General features: G+C 31.9%; 1 protein-coding gene across 1 annotated transcript; it reads left to right on the plus strand.

Annotated features, from left to right (window-relative positions):
* Positions 1-684: 684 nt before the first annotated feature.
* On the plus strand, positions 685-21,858 carry LOC127716717 (sodium/glucose cotransporter 5-like). Its single transcript, XM_052222963.1, has 15 exons — positions 685-765; positions 4,646-4,717; positions 5,639-5,743; positions 7,308-7,367; positions 7,729-7,833; positions 8,521-8,626; positions 9,431-9,511; positions 9,865-10,112; positions 10,945-11,080; positions 11,636-11,743; positions 13,309-13,459; positions 14,680-14,848; positions 17,932-18,144; positions 18,627-19,566; positions 21,412-21,858. The coding sequence occupies exons 1-15, from the start codon at positions 685-687 to the stop codon at positions 21,606-21,608; spliced, it is 2,772 nt and encodes a 923-aa protein (XP_052078923.1). The 3' UTR covers positions 21,609-21,858.
* Positions 21,859-23,019: the final 1,161 nt, after the last annotated feature.

A 23,019-nucleotide genomic window follows, 5' to 3' on the forward strand; every position in this document is an offset into this window, starting at 1 on the left:
TAGCAATTGCAAATTATTTCATTTTTTCACTCTTTCATCAACAATTAAAATTAAGGAGACGTGGTATGATTGCAAATGAGAAAACTGTCCATCGGAGAGAAAGGTCAAAGATATGAACAGCTCCAAGTCATCGTCCAGCTAGTTTGACAACACAACATAAAGATAAACTATAAAAAATGATTGGAATCTCGATTAATTACATCGTTACTACGCACATAAATAAACCCATAAAAAATAAAAACACGAAGTATAGAACCGACCTAAGAGTATTCGTTGATATTAAAAGCTAAATTTTAAAGCCAAGTTTAAATAATAAGTAAACCATGTTTCCCAGAATAAAATATCAATTGGTACATATCCAACGGGTTTAGTATAAACACGTCATAAAACATTATAAAAAACCATAACCTTGTGCAATGCACAATGTAAGTTTTTTTTCCAGTCTGAAATCGGACTTTCTAAATAAATGCTCTATCGCGCTCATTTTCCGCATTAGATTATACCTACAATCATCAGATTGTTACGTATTCCAAATAATCAGTTATCACGTCAATCTGTAACTTTGTCCCTTGTAATATTTAGAAGGAGATAAAGATACAATCATAGATATACAAACATATATATATACAATAAAAACAAATAAATATCCGGTTTGCTGTATGGAATGTTTGTAAGAAGTCAAATATGAAAGCGGGACTAGATAATTGGATTGATATTTTGGTGCTAGTGATTTATTTTATTCTAGTACTTGCAGTCGGATTGCTGGTGAGTATAAAGTATAATATCATATAGCTTCAGACGATTAGTTCCCTTGTCAGTGATATTATAAGTTATCTACGTTCATATCCGTAGATATGGATATTTTAACACCCTGAAGTACCCAAGTACACCCTGAGGCGCAGCCGAAGGGTGTACAGGGTACTGAAGGGTGTTAAAATATCCATATCTACGGATATGAACGTAGATAACGAATTTATCCCCGGTCTTAGTCTAAATCTTGCGATTTTTAGAGAAATTCGACCACAAAGTTTAACGTGAAAGCAACGTTTTTTTCATTTTTTAAATATCTTTTATTGAAATCTGGGAATTTGACATATTTTTAACGGGGTGTAGGGTACTACCTTTGGTAGAACCCTACAGGTAGACAAATATAAGACGTTTTTAAACTAGAAACAGAGAAACTGAAATGGGTCGAATTTGGCGCGCAATGTTGTGAGAGTTACATCATAAACAGTGTGACGTCAACGTGGGTCATTTGCATAGCTAGGTCAGTAGTACCATTCATTGACAATGTGGCTGCATAGTGATGCATTTACTAAAATGAGTGCAAATAATCGATGTAATAAGATAAAATCGTTAGTGGATTACGTATTTAATTATATAGACATCATGGAAAATCTACAGAATTCGATATTTCATAAGGAACAACCATGGAACTAAGGAAAACGCGCGTGAAATTCCCCGATGTAATGGGTAGCAACGTCCGGGGATATGGGTTAGCAACACCCAGGGGCTATGGGTTTTGTAACGACGTGCGTTAACCAATCAAACTCCTAGAAATATACTAAGCCGGGGATAATGATGTATATATCAATTATATTTACCCGTCCCTGTATGCACAGGCATTTGTCTCTGACATTTGTTCCCCCTATATACCTTAATGTAACACAGGTATATAGGAAAAAAAACTTTTCAGAGACAAGTGCCTGTGCCTGTATGGTTGTGTTTGTGGTCGCCTCTTTAGTTATATTGCAATTATTGGAAGTATTAAGCATTAAAATCAGCATAACACCAAAGGAGAAGGTCCGGTAAGGGCTAATTTTGGCCTGAAATTCGAAGTACATCTGATGAAAGATTGTTTACATTTTTTTAAATACTTAAGTGTCTACTTCAGTCCATTCAATTAGTTTATGTTGAAAATTTGAACTGATATGGTCTTTAAAGACGCTCAAATTCAAGCTTATATATGGAAAATCTATCAAATATGCCATGAAACGTCACTTATCAGATGGTTTTTGTCTAAAACGTAAGTGGCCGCATTCGTTGAAATTCAGTCTCAACATTTATATATGTTATGTATTATCATTAAATACAAAATACATTTAAATATTAAGACTGAACACAAGTGCGGCCACTTCAATTTTAGACAAAAACCGTCTTAAAATTAGCACAAATGCTAAAATTGTGAAAATTTCAGTATTTTTGCATGAAATAATGATGCTAGTACCTGATGCATGTCCATTGTACTGTCGAAAACAACCCTTATTTATGTAACAAAAGTACTCTTCTTTCCAATAAGTAGCTTAAGTTTACATTTTTTACAACTTTGTAAAAACGTTATATTTTGGGACCAAAAAGGGGTCTTACCGGGCCTATTCCTTTCGTACCTTTAAAATCCATCAACATAGAGTATTTACTGGCATTTTCTTACATTTTTTTTGTAAACATATATTTTGCTGTTACTTGAATGTAAACTGTGTTTCACAATGCATTACTTTTCATTCAGTTTTTATTTTGAACAATTGACTACTGTATGATTGTGTAACGTCTTGATAGTAATGTAACATTTTTTGATAAGAAGAGTAAAATCAAGAAATTGCACGGACACGAAACAACACTGATCCAATGACCTGTTTACATATTTTTTTTTAATACATTAATTCCCGCGTCGTTGACACGTTCAGTTAGACTAGACGCTCTATTTTTGATGACTGCATTATGTAACAATTTTGCTATACGAAAGCTTAGTTTAAAACTACACCAATAAATACTGATATGTGTTGATGTTTTAAGGCGAAAAGTTATTAAGAGTGTAAGAATGCATGATGTATCATATTTTCACCTTGCTTTATTTAAAACGACAACGTATAAAAGAAAGCAAGGTACAAGTAAGTAAATAAATCCAGTTTGGTTCTATACTTGACGATTTATTACTTAAGTCGTATATGTAAGCTTTCGACGATCAATGCAATATCCCTATCCTTTAACTTTTCGACTATTTAGAGGATATCCTGTCAGATTCTTTTCACTGAGTAATTCAAAATTTGGTTGCTATCTTGTCAGATCGTGTCAATGCTCACACCCAATCAAATGAATACGACACAAACAGCCACACTAATGTCGGTTTCGTATCATAATTGACTTATACGCCCTAGAAATCGACATGGAGGGTCGGTTGAGAACTAAACTATGAAACAAATGAGACCATAAATTCCTATTGGAAACTATTTCTATGTAACAACATTCCAACAGTTTCTTCATATGAGGTATATATCTCTCAGTAAATACGATGTTTAGGAAGCTTGTGTTGCTAATCATGATGTTCTAGATCTTGATAGCGATTTAGTAATAAAAAGCATAACAAGAATCCCTAAAAATTTGATAAAACAACAAACCACAAAAACAACCAACAATTCACCTCGACGAAAATACAGACGCTCAAAGACAAACAAAAATCAAACAGTGGATGGTCCAGATAGCCTGACTTGGTACAGACACACACAACGATGGGGTTAAACCAGTTTAAAGTGTGCACCCCTCCCCTCTTTTGCTTATCCAGACCATCTGTCGTTAAACTAAAACACACAATAAAGACGAGTGCTTACAAGGATGCTACTAAACAAAGAGTTCTTAATCATCATGTTGAAGTCATTTCTTCGAACACAACAAGTTGGTTTGCGATGACCGTTGGGAATACTATATCTGTGTCGAACATGACCACTCATTATATTTCATTTGTTGTAGCCACAATACTGTCTTCCTTTCACCTAGCTTATTACATGATATTTTACCCCTCAGAATCAGCTTGCCAATTATCATTAGTAGAGCAGACACTGCTACTCTATCGGAGCACATGATTTATTTTGTTTCTAAATCTTTACTTTTAGTGTAATGCTTTATGGACAATTTCTTGTTTTTTCTTGTTTCCGTTTAGTCATGGTACTGTCTTTGTATCATTGTATTTTTGTGATAAACAATAAATATATTCAGTATATTCAGTGCTGCACCTTGTAACAAACGGTAAGTACCTTCATTGTTAATCAAGAGAGAGAGAAAATCGAATTTAAATTCCAATTCAAGCGTAAAATAGCAGAAAGAAAATGAAAAGAACTGAACTGTAAAACAAACGGACAAAATAAGAGTATTTTGTTCTGCATTCTGTTTTTTGTTGGATTGAATGATTGTTCTTCTGTTGTGTTGAAAATAAAGTTTTGAGTATTCAGTGTTGTCAACACTAGTACAGAATCTCGCCATATATTCCTAGTCGGACATCTCGTCGACACATTGCGCCTTTTTGATTAACGAAAATCTGATCAATGAACCAGCCTCGGTTATCTTAACTCGGATAGATTTAGAGTTTGGTTATGTTTACGCCAGTATAAAGTAACAATAGTTTTCTGTATTGTTGTTGAGCTAGCTCTTTACCGTAACCGATAATGATATTGAATTCGAAGCCAAAGTTAAATCTAGAATATTGGAGAATCTGTTAGCTTTTGGGAAACTAGACAGAATTTGCACTGTTTATGTTTTCCTGATAGTTCATAGTTGCACTACTTTACTTATAGAAAAATTAATAACAAATAGACAAAATGTGTAGTTTTGATTCTTGATTTTTGAACTTATATTTAAAAATCATTTTTTGCAGTCTGTATGTAGAAAAGGGCGAGATTCTGTTAAAGGATATTTCCTGGCTGGTAGATCTATGTTATGGTTTCCTGTAAGTATTTTCATACATTGAAATGAACCATATTAGTACGACAACATTGTACTGCCATTATAATACTAGTGGAGTGTTAAACAGAGAGCAGTAGAACTGCTGGAGTGCAAAGGTGTCAATCACAGAAAAAGAGACAGCATAAAATACTGTTCATGCAATTATTTTTACAATAGAAATCTAAATGTAAAATAAATGTTACTTTGATTCTCTCTGCATATTTCGAAATAGAATATACATCAAAGAAAGGAATGTTATACTCTCTTGCTAAATGTCTCACAGCAAACATGGATGATCAGTTTCTAAAAACAATAGATGGTTTTCCCTTTTATATTTCATGTATTGTTGCAGAAAATGTCAGGTAAGGACTGAAGTTAAGCAATAAATATTATCAAACCCATAACAGCTTAGATATAGCCATCCGTTGATCAATTGTGGCTACTCGTTTGCTGTGTCAGATCAGGCAAACGTTGGTTCGTTTTTAGGAAAAGAACTATTGTTTTATGAATGGAAATGTGTTTATATACTTGTAGAAATTATGTACATCCCCATTGAGAAACCCCTACCATACTGTTATTGCGTGAAATCAACCTTTGGCGACCTTGTGCGTTTAAATGTCCATGGTAAATACAACGTAATACTCATCTGACCCAGCCAACGGATGGCCACAATGGGTCAATGGATGGCCATATCTTAGTTGTTATGCATTTCATAACATAAGGCGTTCATTTTCAATGTTTCATTTTGCGAGAAATTTATTTGTACGTAACCATTATGTCAACAATTTAATATACATTTTCACTAGCAAAATAAAGACTACTATATCAAAGCCGTTTTATATAAAAAATATAAAAAGAAGAAAGCAATCGAATTATTACTTCTTTGAAATATTTAATTAATAATGAAACATCCGTGTTGTTGCAGATAGGTGCATCTTTGTTTGCTAGCAATATAGGAAGTGAACATTTTGTTGGTCTTGCTGGAAGTGGAGCAGCCTCAGGAATAGCAGTCGTAGCATTTGAATGGGGAGTAAGTGTGTGAATTAAAATCATTCCTTTATCTTACCTTATGACATTCGAAATTTACTATCCATATGAAATTGTTGACTATATTTATACTGTATAAAGAAAAGAAGGTGATGTTCAAGTCTGAAAATATTTTTAATGTAAGCAAATTTAAAACATGGAGGTAGCTGTTCTATTGTTTAAAAACGAATAATTAAAGGCATGATAGATGAAACTGACCTCAATGATATCAATTTGGAATTAACATTAGTTTACTGATGTTCGTTCATAAATCCGTTTTGAATATAAAAATAGGAAATTACATGAACACAAAAAACGGAGTCAGACCGGGTGAATCGACACCGTAAACCATTTAAATGAAGTGAATTTTTTTTTTTTTTTGTTGTTTGACGTATTTACAGCTGAACTTGTTAAATATAAGTGTTTCTTTGATACGTTTTACTTGTTTTTAATTGTCCTAAACATCCCAAAACGAAAATAACACTATAAATTGTATGCATCCGAAGCGCTTTTCTATATTAACCTACATCATGTTCATGAAGAAGGTTCAAGGCCATAAATTTGGAATCCAAGGACGTATCAGTCCCGAAACACTTGAAAATGTATGACCAAAGGGGACCTCAAAATGATAACCGCATCCATCTAAGTTCAACTTTGCCTGAGACACTGGCTACTGAACTGATGATAGCCTCGGGAACTAATAGTTTACCAGCTTCGAACGTGGGGATACTCAAATATTAACTAACGAAAAAGTGTTCAATGCTTCTCCAAAGTTTGGAACCAGTACAGTAATTGTTCTTTTTTAATTTAAAATATTGCTCATGTCTATCGAACTGGCAATACTAAGATTTTGTCCGTTTCTTTGAATTACTTTACAATTTTGGAGATCGTTTTAAATTAAGGAACATATCTCCTTCTTGTATAGCTCTGCTTCCTTGTCCTGCTTAAGCTTTACATTTGGTCTTGTTTGGTTTTATCGTCTCTTCAACGTTTGAATTAGATTGTGGATTTTCAAATATTTTGGCTTCGAGCATCACTATTGAGACATTGATTGTCGAAATGCGCATCTGGTGCAGTGAATTAAGTGCGGTTAATCTCATGACAACTTATCATAACTATATGAGTACAAGATAATTTACGGAAAACGTCAGTGACAAGGAAACCAAAAAAACAACAACATTGAAACCAAAAATACACCAAGAATTCAACACATTTTCGCCTTCAGAAATTTAATTTTAGCTTAATTTTTTACAACATGCTATGCAGACACAGAGATACAAACTGCAAGGCAGATAACAGTCCATTAGCTATGCCAGGGACCCAGTCGATATAAATCAGAATTAACATTACTTATCCTTTTTCGTTTGGATGCACTTTGAAACCTTATCAGAGATGTTCGGAGACAAAATATGAATATACGAATATAAAGATCAGTATTGATCAAATATATAATGTGTTTTCCCTTTCGCAGCCGGAACACCTCTTGTAAGGTAACTGTAACATACAAACACATACGTTTAGGTCAAATAAAGTCTCTCATCTTGAACATTACACACTTGTATTTTCAGGCTGCACTCTGTCTTCCTCTGTTAGGATGGGTATTTCTACCTATATATCTATCTTCAGGGGTAAGTAAACTTTTATGTAGTTTATTTTCTTTCAATGAAGTATCTTTAAAAATTAAAAATTAAAACATATGGATAATGAAATCTTAAAATTTAAAAATTTTTAAATTTAATGATGATGATGATGACGATGATGACGATGATGATGATGATGATGATGATGATGATGATGATGATGATGATGATTAGTATACATTATTTCGTTAGTCATGTTTGAACGGTCTTTAATTCCAAATTTATCGCCGCTAAATATAAACATTGAAATTAATTTCAGCGATAATATATCCAATTCGTTATAGAATACCATTGTACGTACTAAGATAAACTAAATAAATAATGACATAGTAACGGTTTTAACATCTAGGTATTTACAATACCGGAATACTTGTCCAAGAGATTTGGAGGGACCAGACTTAGAACATATCTCAGTATACTGGCACTGTTTTTGTACATAGCAACAAAAATATCGGTATGTATATTATTGTTATCTTCCATATTGTTAGACGACCAAGGGGCTAAACTCCATATCCAGCTAGGGTTCCCTATTATAGGATAATTTGAAGGATATATTGTATTACGTTTTTGTTTTATATACTTAAATGGCAAAGTTTTACTATAAAACACGTGTACATGGACTTTTTTCTAAACAAACGTGCTCCATAATTCTGTGTTGATTATTGATTAAGGTCACGTTTGGAAAACTTCGATAATAAAACACGACAGTTAAATTTATTTTCAGCAGGAAAGGTTTCACTGAACGAAATATTATTTGTAGAGTATATATTATGATTTAAAAAAAATCGTGCATAGAGGACTTAGTGTAGTATATATACATGCATTGGTTCAATAATTTCCTTAACAGTATAATTACAAGAAACTCATTGTATATGACTTAAAAAAAAACTTAATCTGGATTTAACATAACTTAGATATAGTCACTATCACTTCATGTTTAAAAGCATTGAATCTTGTAAACATTTCATAACATTGTGTAGATTATTTTTATATTGAAAATAATAGATTTTGCTCTTATCATAAATGCTCTTGCGCTTTCTTTAACAACATGTTCCTTTCATATCATTTTGTTTAATAAAAAGTGATTATCTTTATGACATTGATGTTACAATTCAGACATGATTGACTATATACTCCTCAGGTTGATGTTTATGCAGGTTCTGTGTTCATACAACAAGCATTAGGATGGAACACGTACCCATCAATCATTGGGTTACTGGTTATCACAGCAGTATACACAGTCATAGGTAATAACTTAGAGAAAGTATTTTAATCTATATTTTCGGTTGGCCTAACTTAAGTCTAGCAAATGTTTAATTGTAATATAAAACACTGCATTAAGCATGACGATAAAAAACCTAAATTTAAGGCAAAAAGAGTATTATACTGACTACCTTTTACTCCAAAGTTGTAGAACTACAAGAGTTGACTTAGGTATAGAATATGGTCATCCTTTGGACTTTTCCCGTTCCGGCAGTAAAACCCTTGTTAAAGCTGGACGTTCGTTTGGCTGTACTTGATGTATAAGTACGCAGTCACGTCTGGTTGGAATTGGGACGTGAAATCTGATGCCTTGTGTAGAGAGAGTGCAACACCCTTTGCACGTTAAAGAACTCGTGTTACAACTGTTCATGGGGTCCGTAGATGGCCTATTGCAAGGCAAAATTTCTGTTCCTATCTAACATACCATCCTTATCCAGTAGCAGTCCAAACTTTCCGCCTTTCATTGAATTAATTTCAATTTGTTCTCGTCCTAAACATGCATGAAATATTTGCCACTGGACTCAAAGTAAACAACAATCAATCCAAAATTGTAAATAAAATTAAAACCAGCACAAAAATAACCCAATATACAATACATTTTATCGAGGAAAAGTAGTCGCGTTAATATTTGTAAATGAAATATAATATATTCATATTGATGTTATCTTTAATCCTAAAGTTTTTCTTCGTTAACTAGACTATTCCCTTGACAGGAAATATAATTCTTTCTAATATTTAATATACACCAGTACTGCTCTATTGGTACATAAATGTCCTAACTATTTTAGGTGGATTGGCAGCTGTTATATTCACAGATACTTTACAGACAATTATAATGTTAACAGGAGCAATATCTCTTTCTGTTCTAGGTTAGTCAATATAAAATTTAAAAAAAACTATATCCGTATTTGCCTATACCAAATATTTTGTTTTATACGTCTATCGTAATTAAACTTAAAGCATATCATAAAGTTATGCTTTTTTATAACAGTCGAATAATGCTTTTGAGAGGAAATGAGATACTAAAGTACTATACTGAAATTTCCAAAGACTTGTAGGTCTACCTAAAAAATATGAAAGTAAAACCTTTAGCATCGATGGTGAAAAACATAAGATTTATTTTATTACAAAATATTTAATAGGGTAAAACGCAGGATACACTTCACAAGAAAACAAACACATTTGTTAATTCAATACAGTAAATGTTTTCTTTATACGCTAGGATTTATCAAAGTTGGAGGAATAAATGGATTAGTACCTAAATATATGGATGCTATACCCGACAGTTTACGTTACGCAGGTAGTTTCAATACATCGTCGAACATTACATCAAATTTAACAAGTCATTGTGGATACCCAAGGGTTGATTCTTTTCATATCATCCGTGATCCAGTAGACTCTGATCTACCATGGCCAGGACTTCTGATCAGAAGTACTTTTGTATCTACGTGGTATTGGTGTGCTGACCAGGTAATTAAAAATTAAGATTTGTTCCTATAAAACCGCTTTTTAAATGTCGAGAACCATGAAATATTCAAACGGTGTGTTCAAAAGGAAAACAAAATTCTTGTACCATTAAATGAATTAAAATAATATATATGTAGTGCGACGATATACACTATGGCCCGCACATGCAAAAGAAGTTTTAAAAAGCATATTTTTTATTCCGTTGCACACTGCCTCCACACATATTCCTGTGGTGTGCCAGAAAGTAGAGGATATTATTTGCAAGAAAGAATATGGCTTATGAATCATATGAAGCTCGTCACGTGGTCTTCACTGCTGAACGATGAGCATAAACTCACATCAACTTGATGTTACTTTTGAAGAACAGTTTACCTCAACGTTATCTGATATAGATCCGTTCCTTTGTCGGCTGTTTTACTACTAAGGACCATTAAATGATTTTAATTCTCCCAGTATTCGATTTTCAATATATGAGCTGCGTCGGATAGAAATCGACCTTATGCAAATGCACGTATACATGTATATGTTTAAAATTTTGATTGATTTTGGAAAATCAAATACAAAATAAAAGATGAATTTTGGTCTGTTTTGTAGATTTTCTTATAGCAGCTCAATTTTCAGAATTTCCATAGAGAATTTTTCAACCCAAAATAGGTTAACAGATGTATTGATATTCATTTGCATAAGGTCGATTTCTATCCGACGCAGCTCATATCTTTGTTGGCTTCGTTCATATGGAATCTGATAACATTAATGTTTTTGGTGCCTGATAACTTTTGTATCGGAGGTGTTAATGTATATACTTTTGCTTCCAAGCTTGTACTGTATTTCACAGGTTATTGTTCAACGAGCATTAGCTGCCAAGAATATTGGTCATGCCAGAGGTGCTACTTTAATGGCAGGATATTTGAAGTTTCTGCCATTGTTCCTGATAATAATGCCAGGAATGATAAGCCGTGTGTTGTTTACAGGTAAAGGATATGTTTCTCGAATCAGAATAATACGAATCGTTCTGCAGCGGTCATCACTAACGGTTATAATGAAATAAGCATGCGAATAAATGTAAATATATACTATGAAAAAGATTTATAACAACTTAAAGGTACATACAAATAGTAAAAATCCATCTACGTTCAACAATTAATAAGTCACTGAAAAAGATAAAAAAATGACGGCGCAAATGGCGACATTTTGACAACAGTTACTCAGTAAATCATTGTTCTTCTTCTTCCAGGTTAAGAGCCAAATTCAAATTATGCCAGAACGAAATTGGTCCCGCACGAAAGTTTCGCGCAATGTTGGGCAAAACGGAACATTCTCTCTTGGCTATTTCCATTTTTAGATAAAATTAAATTGATGGTATTGAATGTAAGAATAACGTCAAACGTTTTCTATTATACAAAATCAGCCCCAGTTTGTTCTCGAAATTTTAATTGCACCTTAACTTTAAACGCAAAATTTCAAATCAATATAATCAAGAGTCTATCTAAGATATGTAGTGTCAATATTTCGTTTTGTATTTACAGAGGATGTAGCTTGTCATGACCCGGAAACTTGTATTCGAGTTTGTGATAATCCAGTTGGATGTTCTAATGTTGCATATCCTAAACTTATTCTGGGACTTGCCCCGACTGGTAATATATAATTATAATCGATTTACCTCAACTTTTAATTATAATTTTGTACATATTACATGTATATAAACGTCATTTGCCTAACGTATCTTTCTAATCGTTGTACAAGATTTAAACACCGTTAAACAACTGTCGCCTTAATTTAAGGCCCTTTTAATGTACATGTCCATTCATATTCTACATTTTTAAAAACGTATGTCAAGCTCTAAATCAGCAGGAAAAATTATTAACGAATTCAAAGGAGAATGCATTTACATATATGAACAAAAGCAGATATTGAGTCTTCGTCTATACACCAACCCAACAACACAAACTAAAAACAATAACACCAAGAGACCAATAGATCTGCCCCGACTTGAAATTATTGGTCACCAACTCAAACACAAATAAGACCCAAAATAATAAGTAGTTACAGAAAATGAATATGCTGAAGATAAATAAAAATAATTTCTTCTTTTAAATATTGCAAACCCTAATTTAGATTAAGAAAGATTGAGGTATATGTCAATAACAACAATCCAACAACAACAAAAAAAAATTAAAAGAACATAGACAACTGGATGTAAATACATAGTCTCTTTGACGTAGTCATGTACCAAATGTCCCATCAATTGAATGTTATGGTTTATAGTAAAGATTTTTAAGGTTATCTATTGGTAATTATTTGCTTTCTCTGTCTTTATTTATGTGTACAAGTGTCTTGAATATTAAACGTAAAGAATCGAGAAAGGAATTAAATAACCAGAGAAAAAAATCACCAATCCCTTATCCGGTTTTGACTATACTGTATGTCCTTTATGGTGTGAACAGCTCTTCAACGTTTATATTTGGTTTTCGATTTTCAAATATTTCTGTCCGAGCATCACTGAAAAGACAGTAATTGTCGAAACGCGCATCTGGTGCAGTAAAGTTGGTAACGTAAATGTTTTTTATTGACATAAAGAAATTATGAAAGGGACAAAAACATATTATCACAAGGACACAAATGCTGAAGAGGCTCCTGATTTTTGACAGGTACATGACCATGTCCGCGCGGTGAAAACTTTTTCGAATATCCAACCCTTATGCATGTAATCTTCAATATAGGAAAAATCAGTTTGTCTTCGGCTTGTGGGTTTGAATATCCCTTTGGTATCTTCCGCCTCTCTTTTACTGAACTATCGATAGCTGTACTTCAGAATAGATGATCTAATATAATGCCTAGGGTAGAATTTGTAGAGTATAAATGTAATGTAAAACCCCCCCACCCACAAATAAAAAATAAATAAACCTATTTTAGTCTTTTTTCAACCTATTTATGTATTGGGTCCCTTCTTTATCTTCAGTTTCCCTTTTTCTTTTCCAAACTTATGTCCTTATGTGGATATGGTTTATAGGTATTCATTTGTTCGCCCTCCTAGAGGGATTGTTTAGGATGTTGTATAAACATTGATCACAAGACTTTGATGTACGTTTGTAGAAACAGTACCCCAAAACCTTGCGATTTAAATGGCAAATTGTTCCTAAAAATTGTGTGTGTTTTCAGATAGCAAACTAGAGGTAACATTTTGAATGAACAATTTCAGGGTTGAGAGGATTAATGATGGCTGTAATGATGTCAGCGCTTATGAGTTCATTAACATCCATCTTTAATAGTGCAGCGACGTTGTTTACGATGGATTTGTGGACAAAAATAAGAAAGAACGCGACTGACCGAGAGCTCCTTGTTGTCGGCAAGTATGTAAGCAAAATTAATTCGGTGTTGATGTTGCCTAACAAAATAACTCTATTAAGTGCATTTTTCTCTTTTTTAGTACATTACTTAAAGTCATATAAAACAAAGTTCTTGAAATCATAATGTTAAATAAATTATTAAACCAATGCATGTTTACATACTAAAAGAAGTTCTTTAAGGCACGATAGTTTTACATTTGTACGAATCCATAACGTATAATCGACAAAAATATTTCACTCATTAAAAATACTGCGTGCTAATTAACTCTCGGGAATTTATTGCCGAAGTTTACCGAAAGTGACCTTGATAATAAACAAAACAGAATCATGGAACACGTGAAAATTAAGTGAGGTAATAGACATGCAATATACCGATGTTTTTTTTTTTTTATATCTCCATTCATTTCCATTTGTTAATTAAACTTTGTCATAACAGTTGGTAAATGATTTGTTGTATTGAAATATTTCTTTTAAAATCAATTAACACTATCTTACTTCTACATTTGTTTACCCTTCCTTTTTCATGGTTTTTTCCTCGAACTAGCACTGAGCAGTTGCCGTAGTACTAACGAGAGGTCTCGTAGTTAAGGTCACTACATACGGAAAAGCTATCGGCTAATTATAGAACGGGAAGACAATAATTCTGAAGCAGTACATTTCTGAAGATTTTGATAAGACAAATGATTTTTTTTTATTACAAAGAACATGTACACGTGTTTTATAGTTAAACTTATCCATTTAAATATATAAGACGTATTCAATTTAAAAAAAAATTAAAGTATTATATGACTTAAACCGTTATACTAATTAATTGATTCCTTGTTTTAAAAATAGATTGAGTGATTGATTGGTATTTAACGCCACTTTCATCACTATTGGTTTGTTCGTGGCTATCATTTTTATTGGTGGAGGAGGCCGGAGTGCCCGGAAAGAATCACCGACCTTCGACAGGAAAACTGACACTCATAGTCAATTTTAGATTGGAGTCGAGCGCACCTGAAAATAGCTTGAAAAATGTTTTATAAATTTGATAAGTCAGTTGGAAAAAAATATATAAATATAACAAAAAAGCAATAACATAAAATTCTCTATGGAATTCAATTTATTGAAACAAACTTTTCTTTGACCAACAAAAGAAGAATACAACATGAAGTGATTTATTGTCGAAAATCAATGTATTTTATTCATATTTTATCTATGTATATCATACTTTTTATTAACAGAGTATTTATAGTCATCTTGGTTGGCATAAGCGTTGCATGGATACCTCTTATACAAAATTCTCAGGAGGGACAACTTTTCCTATATATTCAAGCTGTTACTGGTTACTTAGCCCCACCAATATGTTCCGTGTTCTTGTTGGCAGTCTTTGTACCTAGAATAAACGAAAAGGTAATTACAAAAAGTTAGTCATGACAATTGATACTTTTTTTAAAACATTTGAATATTTGATATTGAATGTAAGCACATTGATATTTATATCACTATTATGAAGAATGCAATATCAATATAACATATAACAAAAACAAAAACAAAATTTGATACTACACTGTAAAAATCGTGCTTAGATAATAAACCCTTGTATTACATGTTTACTTCTACATGTGTTTACGATTGTGTTAATACCTAAACACATTTCTCAGTAAATGTAAACATGTCTTGAATTTAAACACCTAAATGTGTTTTAGAATCGAAGTGTTTAGGAAATAAACACTAATTTTTAAGCTAAACACGATCCTAAACACAAGTCATTGTCAACCTAAACATCTTTAGAACTGAGACACGTTTAGACCAAAACGTGTAAACAAAAGTGCACAAAAGATGTGCTTAGAATTGTGTTTAGGATCTGAACACCATTTTTACCGTGTAAGTAAAGCAAAACTACAAAATACAATATGTAACATTAAACAATTCCTAGATATCAGGTTAAAACAACAACACACACGGAAAGTAATGCTAACTTCGCATTAAGAATTCGTATTCTTTATTTGGCATGTGGTAAACGATCACCTTTGGGTTTATGCAGAAGTAGAAGAATTAAGTTAGTTACGAGTACATGAACAACTTAAACTCTCGGTTGGGTTATGCGTGTAATTTCCTCAATACTGTTACAGCGATGAAAGCTATATAATATAAGTGACAGTTAGAACACAAACCAGTTAAATATTCGATTTTGACACAAGCTGCAGATTCCATAACGCTGTATACAAGAAATATGGACACATCAATGACCAAGCATCTATTATATTTGTCATTTCGGGGCCTGTTATAGCTTGCTCTACAGTATAAATGTTGCTCATAGTTAAAGGCCGTTCGATGACATATATTTGCTAACTTCGACGTCATTTTAGTTGTTTCATTGCCAATCATACCGAATCGTCCTATCTTTATATTGAAAATCAAAACCATCACATTTATTTATTCGCATTGCTATAAGACGTGTCACGGTACTTTTCTATCCAAAATTCATGTATTTAGTTTCGATGTTATTTTTGTAATTCTCATCGGATTTTGTCAAATGTCTTATCGTTTGTAGTTGTAAATCTTACTTTTTTTCTGTTGTATTCGTGTGTTATGGTAAATATAATTAATCACCCAGTTCATTAATTAGATTTTAGTTTGGGTCAACTAAATTTATACAATATATTTGGTTTACAGTTTGATTTAGAAGAAACACCGACATAGCTAGATAATACTATTAATTATCTAATTACTACCACATTTTATAGTAACTAGTATTGTAATTTTCATTGTTATTAATAAATGTTATATGAGTATTATAAAACAAATCTTGAATTCTATCCTAGTTCTATCCTATTTTGGGGAAATTTCGGAAATTCAAATGTGACGTAACTTTTTTGCGTTGATCTCTTTGGCTAACTCGGCTGTGAATTTTTATGTGCTGGTTTGTGTTGTTTTATGTATCCGTTTTTATTCTGTAGTTAGTCACCACTTCGGTGTTATCATGTATATCTATCATATAGTCATTTTTATAAATTTACTGTTTGCAAAAGTATGAATTATTCTAAATACTAAGGATTTTCTTATCCCAGACATATAACCTAAGCCGTATTTGGCATAACTTTTTGGAACTTTTGGTCCTCAATGCTCTTCAACTTTGTACTTGTTTTGGCTTTCGTACTTTTTTGATCTGAGCGTCACTGGTTAGTCTTGTGTGGACGAACCGCGCGTCTTGCGTATTAAATTTTAAACCTGGTACCTTTTGTTAGCTATTCTTCGTATGGTTCTCTGTCCTATATTTTCTCCCATTTATTTGTATTGTAGTCCTGTCATGTAATGTTGTCATTTTAATATTATATTTAACATTGCCATATAAGCGGGAGGTTTGGCTAGCCACAAAACCAGGTTCAACCCACCATTTTTATCGTACATATTGGATTCAAACTGTCTTCGGCGCTCTCAATATGAAGAACAAATCATCTTGTGAAGATGTACATATGTTGGTTCGTAATTCAAAGCTTAAAATGTATATTCATTTCCAGAATATTTCAACGACTAATAAGTCATTGTATGTCTAAAACTGCGTTGACTTCATAAGAGTGTTACTAAATGCAGTTTGGTCTATTCTAGTGGTAACTGTTGTCCATCCGTCGTCCAATTTAAACACTTTGAACTCTTTCTAACGACTGAAGCATGATAAGTAAACAAGATCAAACCTAGCAGCTATCTTTCTAAAAAGTATAGCACTTCGGTTCCAGTCGAACTAGAATATAGAACCATAGACATGATAAGGCTTTTCTGTTTGCCCGATGGCATATTATTAATAATAGGGTATTCCTGAGCATACAAATAATATCTAGACTGAAAGATCTTACAAATGAGAAATAAAAACTGGTAAACACTTTGACAATTAAAAACCTAGGCAGGACATTGGTGGTACGAAACGTAAAGCAGTTCCTGTTCCAGTAGTGGCACCCGTAGTATACATGGTATAGTTAATGGCAATATAAAGATATATAGAGATTTGACATAATTGTCAATAAGATAACTACTTATCAAAAACCACAGGACAAGAGTATAAGCTAATATATGTCTCCAAAAGCACTTCCGCAAAGTAAGCTATAAGAAACCCCGGATAACTAAATGTAAAAAAAACATAGAATAGAAAATAACGGATTGGTTGACATTGATATAAAGTTAAACGAAACAATTTCACTAATGGTAACCAACGTCAACCGATAAACTACTGGGTTCTGGCTTTGGACAAACACATACAAAATATTGCAAGGTTAAAGCTGTTTTTAAGCGCAAGACCTCCGCTAACCTGGGACAATGCTGTAAAAGAATAACATTAGAACGAGTTGCAAAAATCAATCATCAGAAAAAACTACGATTCTATTAGATATTTGTCTAAGAACAACATGAAGATGCCCTAATTTTACCAATCATACCTAAAAATTAAACCTGCTTTGTTAAAATTGTTTGTCTTTCAACAATCTTCGATTGCATTTAAGGGTGCATTTTGGGGTATGCTGTCTGGCCAGATCGTTGGGATAACAAGAATGGTATTAGATTTTGTGTATCCAAGTCCCAAGTGTGGAACTGAAGACACTAGGCCAGCTGTGATAGCGAAAGTTCATTTTACATACTTTTCGGCAGGATTGTTAGTCTTTACTGGAGTCATGGTTATCATCATAAGCCTTTTAACTGAAAAACAAGAATATATGGTGTGTATGTTAAGGAAAACATTAGCATTATCTGTTATGATAAGGGCTAGTACAGTTCTTAAAAAAGCGAAAAATAATAAACGCAAAGAGTTTAGATGATGTTTTAAACTTAAAAGTGATAAGAAATTCTAAAATTATATTAGACCAACAAATTCAGGCCATGATTAATTTACCAAATCTGCAATATGAATGTACAATTTTGTCATGATTTTAGAGAATAAATGTTCATGGTCGTAAGATGACAATGTTATCTACCTGTCTTCAAAATTTATTTGACTGGCATATAACTTTTTTATTACCAAAAAATTTAGTACAACCTATGCATGTTTCTTAATGTTTTAACGTCTTGAGAATAAGATGAAATTAAAGAAATTTGATACACACTTCATTGACAAAGATATGGTGGTGAAATTAAATGAAAACTATAAACTAAAATAATTTTGTGACCAGACCACACTATAGATGATTCTAATGTTTTACAGGGAAAATATCTAACGTTTTGGTATACACCAAGTATAAAAAGTCCGTCCGAAAAGATCAACTATCATACCCTTAAGTACAGCACGTCGAAGTATTCTAAAGATAAGATATCAAATACCAGAAGTTCTGTTCGTAAGAGATGGTCAATGACTGAAAAGTCACCTAACATAAATGAAGGTTTTGATATGCAGGAAATAAATGGTCCTCATTTGATACAAGATAAGACAAACATACACGAAAGCGTTGTGACAGAAGATTCTGTTAAGACAACCGTTGAAAACCACTACAATGAACTTGCAAACGAATCGATGAAAGTCGATGATAGTAACAGTCACACAATCACTGAGTATGAACCAGTTGATAAAGGTCATGGCACTGCTGAACCATTTGTAGGATATGAATCATTGAAAACAGATAACAGTACTAACGAACATACCGTTGGATACGAAATTAACGACGAAAATGTCAATGACACTGACAGCAATGAAAGCGAAGATGGGAAAACTAAGGTCAAATTTAGAGACGATGATGATGGAGAAAATGAACATGTTCACAAACCCTTAACTAAGAGAAACAGTAGAGTCTGGAAAAGAGAGGTAGAAAAACAGCCAGGATGGCAGAATTTTGTGCAAGAATTCACTAAAAAGTTATCTGAAGTTGACATTAAACGTACCAAATTTGAAAGAAATCAGATGAGTGGAAAGAATCTTTTGAAAACAACGCCAAAAATTATAAAACCTGTAGAAGAAGAAAACAATATAAAAGACCCTGATAATGAACAGAAAAAAGAAAATATAATAGACACACCACCAAAACTAACAGAACCAAATCTTCCAGATGAAACTAAAGATACAGATGAGAGAGACATACCAGTACAAGCTTCACATGAAAGTACGGATGGATATGCAAATATTAGGATAAATCAAAATAATCCAGTTCAAGGTAATTATTAAATATATAGATTAATTAACTCTCTCTCGCGCTTTCTCTTTTGGCGCCTTCTGTCAGCATTATTTTTTTTATACATGTGATCAAAAGTTTCAGATCCCAACTTCAAACACAAAGTGTAGTATCACTATAGACACTTTTTTTATATTTTAGTGCAACTTCATACTTGGAGGCTTACTCTTGTCAATTTTTAAAACAGTTGTTGATGAAATGTATTTATGTTTTATCGGTTCATTCAACCTATGCCAACATTTTGAAATTTAGGTATAAAATTGTATGAAAAAATGTAGGCATAGGTTGAACAATATGCAAGAGATTACGTGTTGTAAAAAACATTTATTGATTAAGGGGATAATCAATTTATAACCAGTTAAATTTAGCTTTTAAGTGTACTCAAAGCCGTTTTGTTATACATGTAAAGGTGAAAATGAAGGTAATTGTATGTGTTGATGATATCTTTTCTTTATGAATTGATATAAAAAAAAACACTGAAAAATAAGGATCTTTATAATTTAAAAGGAATAATCATCTGTTCATATATATAATATACTTCTTAAAAAAGGTTGGGCAACACAACTTCAAACTGAAAATAAAGTTTAAAAAAATCTCGATTTATTAGTGAAGTGTATGCTTTCGTAATCTACAATAATATGTGTATTTTTAAAAAAAGTACAAGTTATGTTGGTCAAATTCCAGACAGCTACACTGTTTGCAAAATTTGAGGGAAGTTGTCAAAATTGTAGGTCACAACTTTAAACAATTTTTTGGAAATGGTCTTGTTGAAATATGCATAAAACGACTTTGTTTGGGATACTTAAATATTGCATAATTTATCTGAATTGAAATTGCTAATATTTTTGGTTAAAGATTAGTATTTTTTGTAGGTTTTTTGTATATTTTGTTGCTTGTTTATAGTATTTTTCAAAATTATTAATAAAAATCCTCTTAAAGATTGACGCTAATAGAATAGCTTTTTAAATATATTTTTTTTGCAAGTATTAAGTGTATTTTTTTAATAATTAAGTATTTACTGCAACACAATTTTGAAAGTTTCAAACGTTCTATTCTATAATTTTTGTCTATTTTTTTTTATATTCCATTTTCATATTTACTGCCATACAAATTTGTAAGTATCAAGTGTTCTGTTTTATAATTTTTGTTTTTATTCTTATGATGATTTCATATTTACTGCCATACAATTTTGCAAGTATTTTATTTTTGTTTCTCATTTTTAAAGAGTAATTTTAATGCTTAAAATCACTGACTGTATTTTACCTGTCATTAATTAACGATTGTTATAACAACACCTATTGTATTTTGTTTGTAGGCATACCATTCTCAATTTTATAGGTTGAATATATATTTATCAAATGTTGGCATAGGTTGAAGACACCGTTTTATCAAGTTGTTAGCTTGTTAGCTTCGTCAATATCGTTTTAAATAAATTTTAAGGTAAAATAGCCATGGGCAAGTGCAATTTCTCATTTACCCAACAAGTTTAGATAAAATTAAAATCTAACAAAAATTTCTCCTTCAGCTCGAGACTGTGTAGATGTTCATTTAGTAGAGGTTATGAGGGAGAACGAATGAAATCGAAAATACACAAGTTATACTGGCATTATCACGAATATGTTACCCGATACTACTTGTTTGGGTCTTAAATAAATACTGACGTGGTTTTGCAGTCTTAGCTCTTTAGATACTGTTTCCTTCAACTAAAACTAAAGAAAATTATCATCAGCAACGAATGCAAGACAAAAGGTAGTTTAACTTCTAGTAAACACTTTTTTAAAGTATAGCTACAAAAATAATTTCAAGTATTTCATTTTATGTTTATAGGTAGCAGATATTCCGGGAAGTTGTCATTAGACATATTTAGAACACAGAAACCTGACGTCATAGAAATAGATATGAAAAATGTTGATACAGATGGTAGAGAAAAACTGTACATTAATGATAGTCTTAAATGGTTTTTGGACATAAATGCTGTCTTATTAGTTTGTGTTTTTGTATTTTTGTATTTCATTTTTCAATGACGCATATGACTGTTATTGGAAAGTAATAACTTTTCTTTCACTTTTGAACCTTTTTCAAACTCAACTTAAGTTCGAATAAGGACAAAACTGTTCAAATAAATGGTTTGAATCAAAGAATGCTAGATTGAATGAACTCATTTCAGTCATCCACAAAATGTCCAACTGTACAAATTATATATACTAGTATGACCTATTTAATTCACAATAATACCTTATATTGAATATGCAATAAAATTTCCATTGTCTCGAATTATTTTCTGCTTTCTACATGTAATTATAACAGACTTCATTATAGGGAAGATTTTCATTTGTACGTAATAAATGAAATAAGGGAATGTCCCCTTTTACGACAGAGAAGAAGAAGAAAAAAAAAAAAAAACACACAACAACTGTAAAACAGTAGCTAAGACTTAATTTACTAGGACATATTTATCTTTTTAACATGTGTGTATGATATTTAACTAAAAAGACATAGGAAAATGAATATTTTGTGGATTGTTGAAAAAAGATGATTATTTTTTTATATGTAAGTAGATGTCGTTGTCTGATTTTATATTGTACTGCCAGCGTACTCCTTCACGGTTGTAAATAATATTAATAAATCAATATTTATTTCAAGAGGATACATTCCCCTAATCTTCCCGAGAGTATTGAGATAAAACTTATAGATTAACAAAGTACATAACTTATTATATCTGCAAACAATATTACATATTAATGAAATAACATATCAATCTGCTGTTTTATGAGGAAACACATTTTTAAAGCTAGAAGAATATTATTTTTTTTTATCTCATTTGATTTAATATTTGGGATCCAGTATACACAAATGTGGCCCAAGACCACAATTAATGATCCCGCTTTTCGTTGTCAACGAATATAGTTCCTTTTAATTAGAGTGTATTTTTTCTTAATTTTTTTTCTTTCCTTTCCTCACTCATTTCTTAGTTTTTTTTGGGTGGAAATAAAAGAAGAGAGGTGAAATAAACTTTTGGATGTTGTATTTTAACTGATTTTGATATGGAAAGAGTGATTAGGCCAGGTGCAAAAAGGTGATATTTACAGTTTTCGGAACATCTCTTGACTTGTCCATAGGGGTATGGATGTGTATTGGCTAAATTTGTAAGAGTCATTGGTTCAATGTTTCTGAATTTTGTATATATTTTTGGACTAGTACTATACATTACACACACAAAAGATTTGACAAAAATGCATGGTACAATTTTTTTAATGAAACAAAACGTTATAAAGAACTAATAGGGGAATTTAATTGTGGTCTGTGGCCTAAGAGGTGAATTCAGGAAATATTGAATTTGTACTTTGACAACTTCCCTGAATGATCTATTGGTATTAATTTGTCAAACTACATGAGAATAAATAATTTCCACTTTTATTTGATAGAAATTTTGTA

Source organism: Mytilus californianus, unplaced genomic scaffold, assembly GCF_021869535.1.
Source record: "Mytilus californianus isolate M0D057914Y unplaced genomic scaffold, xbMytCali1.0.p SCAF_9, whole genome shotgun sequence".
Taxonomy (NCBI): domain Eukaryota; kingdom Metazoa; phylum Mollusca; class Bivalvia; order Mytilida; family Mytilidae; genus Mytilus; species Mytilus californianus.

Coding starts and splice junctions, on each gene's coding strand:
- LOC127716717 (XM_052222963.1), top strand. CDS start 685: ATGAAAGCGGGACTAGATAATTGGATTGATATTTTGGTGCTAGTGATT. Junction 7,368..7,728: donor CTATATATCTATCTTCAGGG/GTAAGTAAACTT, acceptor TTTAACATCTAG/GTATTTACAATACCGGAATA. Junction 7,834..8,520: donor ACATAGCAACAAAAATATCG/GTATGTATATTA, acceptor TATACTCCTCAG/GTTGATGTTTATGCAGGTTC.